Genomic DNA, 12,829 nt, shown 5'->3' on the forward strand with positions numbered 1-12,829 from the left:
CAAGATGACGGGAGGATGGGATGAAAACAATGGAGTATGCATTACACTTGGAAACATGTGTGAAGCAGTAACTACTGGAATCTACACAACTGGTCACAGATAAAACCCCCATTGGTGTGATTTCTTGGGAGACTCACTGCCTACATGAGCAGGTGAAATTCATTAAAGAACTGGGTGACCACATAATCAAGTTGCACAAGATGGGAACCCCTGGCATGGCAGAGTGTCTCTTTGACAAGCACACAATTGGACACAATGACAAGGACCACTAAGCCTTACACTAACTTCCTATAGCAACAGGTGATCTCTAGGTCCCCAAGTCAGTGCAATGCATGCTGGCATTAACATGAATCTTTCAATTGTTCCAGTACTTCAAATAAAGTAATTTAGTACCCCTACATGCACACAAAAAGAAAGAAAAATGTTAACCTACACACAAACTTTTACAAACTTACAATAAGCCTTTATAAACTTACAATAAGTTCCACCTTATCAGTTTTGATGCAATATTCAGCCTAAGAGAAATTTTTGTATGTCCTTAAAATCCATTTGTTATTCTTGAAAACTTTGTGCCATTATGAATACAAATCTACCTTTTAATGGTATTGACAAAATCAAATATAAATATTTGGTTTTTTATATTTGAGGGTCAAATATAAAACCACATGAAAAAAGCTCCATTCTTTCCTAGTGATTTATGAATGAGACCAGTTGTAGTTACTGGTTTTGGCATATCGAATACACAGCGGATAGCTTGCCAGGCTCTTCCGTGCGGGCGGAATACTCTCGGTAGCTTGCCAGTCTTTCCGAGAGGTAAGTGATTTATGATGAAGTAAAAATTCAGCTTCTGGCTTTGTCTTTTGTTATCTTAGGTTGCAAAGCATGTGTTCCAGCCCTCTGAAACATCTTCCTGGTCTCAGAATTCAGGTTTTTAATGTATCCCATCTCAGTTCTTCCTAAGCCATTCTCTTCCTTTTGACTCAGACCTTAAGTTCATGCGTTTCTCTCCCCAACCCCACTCTCAGGACCAGAAAGCTATATGGTCCAATTTCAAAAACTCCTCTTGAAATCACTGGATGAGTAAAACTGGTCTGCTTTCCCAAAATGTAAGATAACTTTCTACTGCATTGAATATGTATTAGCTAACCAACTAAAATTCTTTCTTGAATTATAAAACTGGGTATGTATATATTTAAGTATATGTACATTAATAAATATTTTTCCTCCTATGGTCAAGCTATCATTTTTAACTCACCTATTAACGCCAAAAGTTCAAAGACATTTTAAATTGGCAATCCATAGGAGCTGGAGATACAGAACAGTAGGTAAGGCTCTTATCTTGCACACTGCCAATGCCAGCTCCACCCCTAGCACCCTATATGGCTCCCAGAGACGTGCCAGGAGTGATCTCTGAGGTGCCCTGAGTATCAGATGTGGCCCCAAACAACCCCCCAAAATAATAATTAAATAAAAAAAATTTAAATAAAATAAAATAAAAATAAATAAAATAATAATAAAAAGAAGTCAATCTGAAAAGACACAATAAGTGGTTATAGTCACTTCTCCAAAAAAGTCAAACAGATTTTGTTCTCAAGAATGACATTAAGGAAATTACTAGGAGAATTATATTCAAGAGACTAACAATAAACTTCATTCCAGACAAGGCCTTGTAGACAGCAAGTAGATACTTAAGGAAGCACAGTAACTCTTCTGGGCATTTTTTTAACAATGATTTCATACAGCATATTTCTATAAGTATCTAATTTATTATAGGAATAAAACATTTAAAAACTACACTAGCCCCAAGGAAATAGCAGAGTAGGTTAGCACACATACTTGCATGCAAGGAATCCCAGGTTCAATCTCCATCATCAAATGGTCCTCAGTGAGCACCACTAGAAGAGACTCCTAAATACTAAGCTGAGAGTAGCCCCTGAGCATTGCTGGGTATGTTTCCCCAAAAACAATAAGTTGTAAATGTTAAAACTGTACTGAATTTCTTTAAATACCAAATTCATCAATTATTGTTTTATTGAAGATATCAACTCAGAATACTGTAGAAGAATTTATGAGTTCATAGTAAATTACCTGAGATTAAAGAATTCTGATATTTTGTCTTAAGCCATCTGAGGCAATGTATTAAAAGCTTCCAAAAAACTGTTTCAAGAGCACAGTAACACCTTTAGAGAAAGGGGCAAAATGATGGCAAGAGAATATGTGATAACCCCCAGAACAGGCACACATGAAAAGGGTTAAGTAAGTAGGCTATAACACTGCTTCATCCTGTACCACTGAAATACATGTATTGATCTAAATAGACTCTAATGGAGTACTGAATAGCACAGAATAATATCTGTTCTACTTATACTATCTGTACTATCTTCTTCCTGTACAGAATAATACCTGCCACTAAACGTAAGCAGTTTCTAACACCAGCTCATCTATACTACTTTAATGTTTTCTAGCTTCCTATAGGTGGTGGGAATCTAACCTGTCATTCCGACATACATTTCAGAATGCTCTATATATAACATTACAGAATTTGGTTCTGAAAAATCATAATTTTCCATACCTGTCCACAATAGAAATGAAGAGATGAACATAAATAGGCACTAGGTCTTGCTACAATCTGATAATAAAGCACTTCAGTTAAGGCTCAAGAGATCTTTGCTTTACATCCTAATTTTCTCAATCAAAATGTGTCCTTATTATAGAAATCAGTGCAATGGCCTAAAAAGATGTATAAATTTCTAAAGAAAGTCTCCAATGAAAACAGCACACAACTTCATTCCTTCCTTCCTCAATATCTCAATATTTTAAAATCAACTATAAAGTTACTGTTATTCTTAAAAAACCCTTGCACATAGAATTATTTTCCTTGATTTTCATAATTATCACTGCACAAACATAACAAAATATTAAAACCACTGCATTTGGGCACAATATAACTTTAGGGAACGTTCTATATCCTGATTTGGCTATAGCTATATAGGTATATGCATTTTTCTGAACTCATTAACCAGGGCCAGAAAGATCCTTAGCTCAAAATGGACTGGTACACATTTTTGGAAGTTCTGGTACCACATGGTCCCTGAGCACCAACAGGAGTATCTTCCGAGTGTATATAACTGGAAGTAGCCCCTGAACACCGCCAGGAATGCCCCATACCATGCACAAAATAAAAATTAAAAAGTCATAAACGAAATACTTAGGGTAGATACATCTGACTATACATACTTTTTAAACTTCTCCCTGTTCACTTTAAAGCATTTTAGCCTCAGTATTATCATGTCATTCTCTACTTCTCTCATCTGCACACCCTCTCCATGTCAGCTAGACTCAACCCATTCACTCGAACAAGAAACAGTTCAGATTCTTCACAAGTTTGCCTAGAGGTAAAGATGGACAGTAAAAGGCAATTCTGGGTATAACCTGAGGCATGCTACTTACAACATAAATCTGGAAAGAGGTCTGAAGGAACAAATATGCAGAGGCACATCTAATGTGGGAGCATCACCACAAAATTCTGATGTGCCTTCATGTTCTTAAACTTAATTCCCTTCTCTAAATAAAAAAAAAAAAAAAAAAACTTCCCTTTCTGAATGCAACATTCAGTCCCTCCGCATATGTCAACATCATAATCTCTAATAACTCCAATCCCATGAATTGCCTCAGGATTGCCTTTGACTTTTCTTACTTTTTTGTTCTTTCTTTTCTTACATGAATCCAACGCCAGCAGCAACTACTCTAACATGCCTGCTCATTCCCTCTTCATTTCTTCGTTTCCCCCAACACTACCAATTTACCTAAAAATAAGTGACTCATATTGATCATCATTTACTTATCAAGAGTATCTAAGTGTTGGGGGCTGAAGAGAGGTCTTCCTAGGGTAACCCCCAGTATTGCGGGGTCCAGCAAACTTTGGACCCTCACATTAAACCACCACCAAGTTGGCTGAAAATCACTGGGAGGAGACTCCTGGGCCTCCTGAACACTTTCTGGGTGCCTGCCCACCCACCCCCACTATACACACACACGAAAGTACAGAGGTTCCCAAATTTGGTCTACCACCCTATTTTCAGAAAAAAAGAAAAATCTCAGGGCTGGAGCAATAGCACTGCGGGTAGGGCGTCTGCCTTGCATACGGCCGACCCAGGTTCGATTCCCAGCATCCCATATGGTTCCCTAAGCACCGCCAGGAGTAATTCCTGAGTACAGAGCCAAGAGTAACACCTGAGCACCACTGAGTGTGACCCAAAAAGCAAAAAAAAAAAAAAAAAAAAAGAAAAGAAAAGAGAAAAGAAAAATCTCTTAGCACCCTCCTAAAAACTACTTATGAAAACAAACAGAAAACACACATCCCAATCCCCCAGTTGCACCTGAAGCTAAAACCACTCCTCTGGGCCTTCAGTGTTTCCCAGGAATGGTACCACCTACTTTGGGAAATAGTGTACATCAAGCATAAGGGACATCAGTGAACAAGTTAGACATGATGCTTTTTCTTCTTTCTCCATATGATTTCCTTTTAAATTTTACAGTACACCGTAAATACATTTCAAGCAAAGGATGAAAATGTGCTATATAAACACAGGTGGCTAAAGTTGGGAGACAAGAATGGCAGCTAAGGCATCAGCATAACATTAGGGTTAAGGGCCTGGCAAATGCCTGTCAGGGACACCACATAAAAGGAATGTTCTCAAAGTCCCTTTGTGGTGCTCTGCAGCCACCACTCAGTTCCCTTAGGCCCCCCCTTGAGTAGAAAGGGTCTTTTTTGCATCCACATAAATCCTTCCAGTATCTAACCTCATCTGCTACCCTAGATATCGCATCAAATTCTCTTTTCTTCTTATTGCTCAAATTTCTATCATGTATGACTTCCTTATGATTCTTGACTCTCCTCCTTTTAGAGTTACCTTATCCTGAGTTACTCCTGATCATTCTTCACTCTCTAACTTTCCTTATCCTTTAGCATTTCCCCATTTTTTGTCATTCTTTCACTTTCTAAACTTTCCTTGTCTTCCATAGTACAAACTATTTCTGACTTTCTCACATCCTGTGGCTATTAATTTTTTTTTCTTTCCCTAGTTCTCAGGCTTCCCTCCATTTTCAGTGCAGAGTCTGAGCTTTTCCATGCTGGGATACCTCCTGCTTTTCCTTAGAGGGATTCTGGACAGGCTGCTCCTCCTTTTCTGTACAACCAAAGTGCTGAGAGGCAGGTAGCAGAACTTCCAGGCAACATAAAGGCAGACCTTGAAGAACCTAGAGAAATAATTAATTCAGAGAATGGCTCCAGGTGCAACTGCAGGGATGGAAGGCGGGTACCTGAACTCAGATGGGACTTTTTTTTTTTGGAGAGGGGCACACCCAGTGGTGCTCAAAGGTGGCACCCAATGGTGCTCAGGGAACCATGCAGTGCCAGGGATCAAACCCAGGGCTCAAAGCACGCACTCCAGCCCCTTAATCATCTCCCTGGTCATCAGCCATGATTCTTTGTGGAATTAACATTTTGTTGGTAAATTCAGATCAGATATATAAATAAGTAAACACAATCCAGTAAAGACTGTAATGAGAGCATTGGGAAAAATACATTTGTTGTTCTGACACAGAATGATGAGGAACGTACCTTTCAGAGAGAATAAATAGCAGAAAAGCAAAGAAAAAAACACTTTAGAAAATAAGCAGAGCAAGCACAGATACAGGCTCTGCAGCAAGATACAATTTAGGCTTGTTTTAAGGAACAACCAAGTCAGGATGGCCAAGTGCAAAAGGAGACAGTTTACAGGAAATGAGAGATGAAGGGGCCAGATCAGGCAGGATCTGAATGACTTGTAATGAATTTAGATTTTATTCCAAAAACAACAGGAAGCCACTGCAGCATGCTGGTGGGAGACTGACATAGTCTGATTGAATCTTAAAGAGTATTAATGGGCTGGTTCAATAGTACAGTGGGTAGGACATTTCCTTGTGCATGACCAACCCGGGTTTTATCCCCAGCATCCTATATGGTGCCCTGAGCACCAGGAGTAATTTCTGAATGCAGAGCCAGGAGTAAGCCCTGAACATCACCAGGTGTGGCCCAAATTCAAAAAAAAAAAAAAAAAAGAGTACCAAGTATGAGACAGAACAAGATCAAAGAGCTGAATTCATGCTTTGCATGCAGGATGCCTGGGTTTTAATTCCCAGCATGGTCCCCTGAGAACTACCCCAGGAGCAACCTCTGAGCAAAAAGTGGGTGAAGGCCCTAGCACTGCTAGGAGTGACCCCCAGATCAAAAGGATTACTCGGAAGGCCTGGGCATTTGGAGGGCCTTAGTTTACTAAGCTCAGTGGCTCAGGGAACCTGTATTATAAGCCTAATACCGTGTGTTCGATCTCTTGCTGCCTAATGCACCAATCACTCTCTGGCAGCTTTGCTGTCTGAGAGCCCCAGTGCCTGAGGTTATTTCCCAACAGCAGGTGTATGACCACCACAATTAGAAGGGTCCAACCCCCAAAGAGCACTATAACTAAAATGTGTGAGTGTATGAGGAGCATGGCAGGGAAGTGTGACCTCTGGCAAGTACATGTAAATACTACAGCAACCCCCCACAACACTACAACCACAAAGTGTGTAAGCACAACTAAAGAGTGTGACCCTGACAGCACAGTGAAAACATAATCAAAGAAAGGAGTACAACTATTAGCAAACATTATAATTGTGTGTATGAGAACAGCAACACAGTATGTGAACACCACTACTAAATGTGCTGTCCCACAGCTCACATAACCAATGTGTATTGTGCTCCCATCATTCCAAGGACAATAAAAAAAAGGAGAGGAGGTTTAAAAAAAAAAAGTTACTGTAGTTTCCTAGAGGGCTGGAGCGATAGCACAGCGGGTAGGGCATTTGCCTTGCACGCGGCAGACACGGCCAACCCGGGTTCTATTCCTCTGCCCCTCTCAGACAGCCGAAGAAGCTACCTAGAGTATATGGTCCCCACCACAAAGCCTGGCAAGCTACCCATGACTTATTCAATACGCCAAACACAGTAACAAGTCTCACAATGGAGATGTTACTGGGCCTGCACTGGGCCTGCACGAACAAAATCAATGAACAAAGGGAGGACAGTGCTACAGTGCTACAGTTTCCTAGAATGGACTAACAGGCAAAAATGGAAGCTAAGAAACAAGTTCAGAGGCCAAGGTACTTCAACAGGCAACAGTAGGCTAGAAAAGCAGAGTAAAAAGAGTTGTCTGTGTTCAAAGCATACAGTATTTAAATGGAAGCTTCATTTACCTAGGCAAGGGTAACAAAACTCTTGACCTGCCTGCCTCCTTCTTTACCCTTGCCAAATCTAGCCCTTCCTCTGTTTGTGACACAACCACTGCCACAAATACTCAAACCAGATTCTGGGGAATCCAGTTGTCATTTGTTTCTTTCCCCTTTCCCTCATGCCTAATCCATAAACAGATAATTTTTTCCTACCCTGCTTTAAAAAATCTCTCTCAAATCCGCTTCCTCTTCGATACTCCCAGGAGGGGAGATACATGTTGAAAGTAAACTATGGACTGAACATGATTGCCACTCAATGCCTCTTTTGCAGACCACAACACCCAAAAGGAGAGAGAGAAAAAAAGGGAATGCCCTGCCACAGAGGCAAGGTGGGATGGGGGGATGGGTGTGGGAGGGATACTGGGATCCATGGTGGTGGAAAATGGGCACTGGTGGAGGGATGAGTACTTGATCACTGTATAATCGAAACCCAAGCACAAAAATTTGTAAATCTACAACTGTACCTCATGGTGTTTCACTAATAAAAAAATTTTTTTTTTAAATCTGCTTCCTCTTCATCTCCAAGTGATATATCTTTAGTACGGTCACTATCAACCATGGCTTGGATTGCTGTGCTAGTTTCCTAATCACTCCCCATTTTGAAACAGCTCATTAGACACTCAGTGGATAGGTGAACCAGACCGCTGAATTTAGTGATTCTGGAAGCGAGATTATCTAGATATATAAATTAGGGAATTGAATACACACAGATGGGATTTAAGGTCACTGAACTGAAGGAAATAATCTAGGCACAGGGTATAGGAAAGGGAAAAACAATGTTTAATATTATGCCAGACAACATTTACTCAGGTGGACTTTCTATCATTCCAGTTCTCCCCTCTCTCTGCCTTCTTCCTTGATGTGCATTATGTTTATATGTACACACACATTTGCATACAAAATTTCTTGAATATCTTATTCACACAATTTCAACATCAATTCTATGCTAAGAACTTCCAAATTTATAGCTAATAATAATTCTCCCGAATTATTCTTAAGCAATGGCTTTTATAAATGTCTAACAATTCATCCCTATTTATTTCATCTTCCTTGCATGCTTAGTGATGTAAAGTACAAAAGCCATTATGCCTACGGGTAGCAATGACATAAATATGATGTGGGGTCTAAGAAGGAAATTTGATTTAAGGATATCACAAACCAGGGACAAAACTCTAATGAAGTCGGTAAAATTTCTTAAACACCTATAACTATCCCATATTTACCATTTTTGTTTTCCCTGCCTCCCAATGACTTAAAATACAAAGCATCCGAATGGGAAAGAATCTGTGTTTTGTTTAATAAGCAAGAAGTAAATCCAATCCCAATGTCAGAATGAAGTTGAAGCAGTAGCTTTATTTTTCTCTGGAAAGTGTGTTTCTGAATATTTCTGGGAGCCCATCTGCGCTACACCTGAGGTTACTAGGAAGGTGAGAGAAACATGGTGCTAGGATCAAGACCTCACACATGTGCTGCAACCGTTCAGGTTATCTCCTCGGCTCTGAAGATGGTAACTTTTATTTATTTATTTTGGTGAAGCAAGATAGTTTTTATTCAATGAAATTTGCTTAGAAAACAAAGAGAAAGGACTGAGTATGTGTTCAAGAGAGAACTCAGTCTCCTCCAGAATGCAAAGATACATAATGTGTCAAGGGAGAACACAGGCTGGAGGGCAAGTCAAGGGCTAACTTTTAAAACGAAAAAGTAGAAAGACACCTGGAGTCCTCCAACAATAGACTGAGCCCAAAGTGATGATCAGACTTAACAGTGACAGGTCTTCATCCAATTAAATCACCCCATCACTGTCACTGTCACTGTCCTCCCATTGTTCATCAATTTGCTCCAGCGGCCCCAGTAACGTCTCCAGACTTGTTACTGTGTTTGGCATACTGAATACCTCCCTGGTAGCTTGCCAGGCTTTGCCGTGGGGGCGAGATACTCCCAGTAGCTTGCGGGGCTCTCCAAAAGGGGTGGAGAAATCGAACCCAGGTTGGTCGGGTCGGCCAAGGGAAGGCAAACGCCCTACCGCTGTACTACCACTCCAGCCCCATAAAATGCATTAAAAAATATTTTGGCCCTAGTTTGATATGTCTCACTAGACTGATTTTCCTGAGGCTATTAAACTACTCTTTGCATACGCCTACTACTTTGCAAAGCCCAAAATGTTGCATTTTATTTTTTTTTCTAAGTAGGAGCCAGACCTAGTGGTGAGCACTTAAGGGTTTGGGTAACCTCTGTAGGTGCTTGGAGGCCATGTAGTACTGGGAATTGAACTCAGGATTTTACATATGCTACATCTGTGCTCTACCATTTACGCCATATTCCAGGTCTCTCAAAATTTAGCTCAGTTTCTCTATCATTATATCCAAATCCAAATCAGAATCTTGAAGGAAGAGGTTGATTTCATTGTATCACTTGGAAGAAAGTAACATATTAACTAAAACACTTTACAAAAACACTATTCATTTTGGCAACACAAAAATCACAGTAACTGTCCTCACCAAGTTTATCCAATTTTTCTCAGATATACAAAGCTACTATTAGGAACAAATGTATCAATTGAGTCTAAACTTTGTATCTTCTTACTTCCTATCAGCACAAAAAGAAGCTTCCTCTTTCACCATCAACAGTGAGGTGAGTTTGAGCTGGTACTTGGGATAGGGCATGGCCCAAGCATTGTCCTACTAGTTGGCCAAACCTCTATTTGGTGTTAACTAAATCCCAATTAGAATACTTCACGAATGTTTTTATACAACCACAACCTAAAGAACTTAGTTTTCCTATATTCAGGAAAGAGGACAAAAATGATAAAACTCAAATCATGTAGGCTGGGGATATTCATCTTACAAGGGTGAGAGGCTGGGGTCGATCCCCTCATAGTCACAAAACTCAAATCAAGCAGTGATCAGGATCTGATTATTCCCTGCTGGTCTGTGAGCTAGAAAGGAGGGTCAGTATTTTCCAGAACTCGTTCTAATATTGCCCCCTATCTCTGTGCTTTCTGAGTCAGCTTTCTCCCTGGAGCTAAATTATGGAGAGTCTCAAATTTGCTCACTGGCCCCGCCGTCTTTTTTGTTTTGTTTTGCCAAATACAAGGGCAACGTTTAGATCCCAACATTACTGAACGCAATAACTGTGGCTGGTGTGAAATGCCCAGAAGTCTTCACCTGTGAAGAGCGGGGGCAGGTGACGATGGCACTGCGGATCAGGCCCGCGGTTCCCGAAGCTGCCATCCCCACAGCCCGTGCCCAGAAGCGCGCTGACAGGGCAGCGAGCGAGCTCTGCAGCCCCCAGCCCGGCGCTCCTCTGAGGGGCTGGAGCTCGGCGTGTGGGGAAAATGGCTCTTCCTGCAACCCTCACCAAACATCTCCTGCCACCACCAGTTTGCTGCACTTCCATGACAGACACGCTGGGCGCGTCACGACCAACCCATGACAAAGTCATTCTATTACGACTTGGCCGGCAGTGCTGTTGAGGGTGACCAACTTTTGAATTCGGGGCTTTCCTTCCAGATCACTCCCTACGTCTCCCCCTCGCCGGAGCCGCCATAAGGGGTGAAGCCCCACATTCTCCTCAGCGCGACAGAGAGCTTTCGCGGGCGGGGGCCCGGGGCGGGGGGTGGGGAACAAAAGGAACTCGCCCACTAGGACTCACAGATGCCAGCAGCTGAGGGGTCTGAGGCAACTCCGTGCAGACTTCCATCCTCTCCACAGCCCCGGCCTCCTCCTCCGCCATCTTGAGGGAAACTGACGCGCGCAGTTCCAGACCCCCAGCCGAGACCGGGGAAACCTGTGGCGGTCCAAGAGACGGGAAGCGACACTTTCACGACGGCCCTGAAGTCGAGTTTGACGCAGAATCGCAGAGCGACTTCCGGTCCACTTCCCGGAAGTGAGGGTCACGGAGCCTGAGGCTGGAAGGAGGAGGGGGCAGGGTCTCGCCCGTATGTTCTCGGTCCTAGGCTTTGGGGGCTGCAGGGTTTTATGTCTGAGGTCGGTGCTGGGAGCTGTTGCACCTGCGAGGTAACCCAAACAAAGAGAAAACCAATAAAATAAATCGATTTTTGAAAATCAGTGACAGCTGTAAAGGGAAAAAAGCTGCCAAGAGACGAAGAGAGAACCTTGTTTTGGCTCTGTTTACCAGTGTCAGTCTGGGTGTGTTTTTGGCTCCCCGAGTAACCCGCAGTGGATCAGCAGGAGCTACCAAAAAAAAAAAAAAAAGGTCTCAAAACCTCTTGCACCTTTAGGAACCCTGGGAACGTGCTCATGCGCACAAGAGATCTCAGGGTTGCCCCTTTTGGGGGGAGAGGGGGTGTATGGGATGAAATGAAAAATGGGAAATCTCTTCATCTAATAGCAGGAAGACAAATCAAACTGTTACATCCGCTTTCTGTAACACCTTGCAACTCAGTAAGATTAGCGTTTATGTGAAAAGATTAGAGGCGGGAAACATTTTGAGAGAAAAAAATATTAATTTACGTATACTCCAAAGCGAAGGAAAGAATCTGAGAAAATTAAGGATCAGAGCAGAAGAAGGTGGTCACGCGCTCTTTAGCTTTCTCTGTATTGCGTTAAATTGTTAACGAAATAATTTAAAACAATTAACAGGGATAATAATAACATGGGAAAGAATAGGAAAAGATTAACTCAAATCTTCACTTCAAATCATATTAATTATTTCTAATGGATTAAAGGTTAACTACCAAAAAAGAAGCTGATCCACGAAACAGAATTTGGGGGTTGAAAGAGAGGGGCACTGGGGACCTGGGGTGGGGAGGAGAGGTGGGTACACTAGTGATAGGTGCAGCTAACAGGACAAGTCATCCTTAACAATACTGTAATTCACAGTATCTCAGCCGGTTTAAAAAAAAAGGCTTTAAAAAGGAAAAGATACATTTGTGTAATAATGGAATGGAAAAGACTTGAAAACAGGCAGAAAATTTTCAAAATGTTACTTAAAGAAAACATAGATGACATCATAAAAATGAACTACACAAAATTAAAAAGTAAACAAAAGCAAAGATGTGCCTACAAGGTACATAGCAGATGAAAAGATAAAATTCCAAAGAAGGGGCCCAAGAGAGTACTGAGTGGGTGCTTGCTTTGCACATGGCCACCCTGGTTCAATCTCTGGCATCCCATATGGTCCCCTCAGCACCACCAGGAGTGATTCCTGAGTGTAGAACCCAGAGCCAAGAGTAATCTCTGAATATTGCCAGTTGTGGCCCCAAAACAACAACAACAACAAAAAGAAAAATACCAAAAATCCCGGGTTCGATTCCCAGCATCCCATCTGGTCCCCTGAGCACAGCCAGGAGTAATTCCTGAGTGCATGAGCCAGGAATAACTCCTGTGCATCACCAGGTGTGATCCAAAAAGAAAAAAAAAAGAAAGAAAAGTACCAAAAAGGTGGTTCTAAGAGAAAAATGGGCAAAATATATATACAACTCATCAGTGTGTATGAAATTCAGCAGGTTATAGTTATTTGCTTATCAGGTGCCTAAAATGTGGCTCAGCAATGGATT

General features: G+C 41.6%; 1 protein-coding gene across 1 annotated transcript in view; it reads right to left on the reverse strand.

The window, feature by feature from the left end:
- The window catches only part of UBR1 (ubiquitin protein ligase E3 component n-recognin 1), a 160,881-nt gene extending 149,796 nt beyond the window's left edge, over positions 1-11,085 (reverse strand). Inside the window, exon 1 of the mRNA XM_056133371.1 lies at positions 10,963-11,085. Coding sequence (XP_055989346.1) covers positions 10,963-11,043 — 81 coding nt within the window. The 5' untranslated portion in view covers positions 11,044-11,085. The remainder of the gene's footprint in view (positions 1-10,962) is intronic.
- Between the last annotated feature and the right edge of the window lie 1,744 nt (positions 11,086-12,829).

This window comes from Sorex fumeus, unplaced genomic scaffold (genome assembly GCF_029834395.1).
Source record: "Sorex fumeus unplaced genomic scaffold, SorFum_2.1 ptg000098l, whole genome shotgun sequence".
NCBI lineage: Eukaryota > Metazoa > Chordata > Mammalia > Eulipotyphla > Soricidae > Sorex > Sorex fumeus.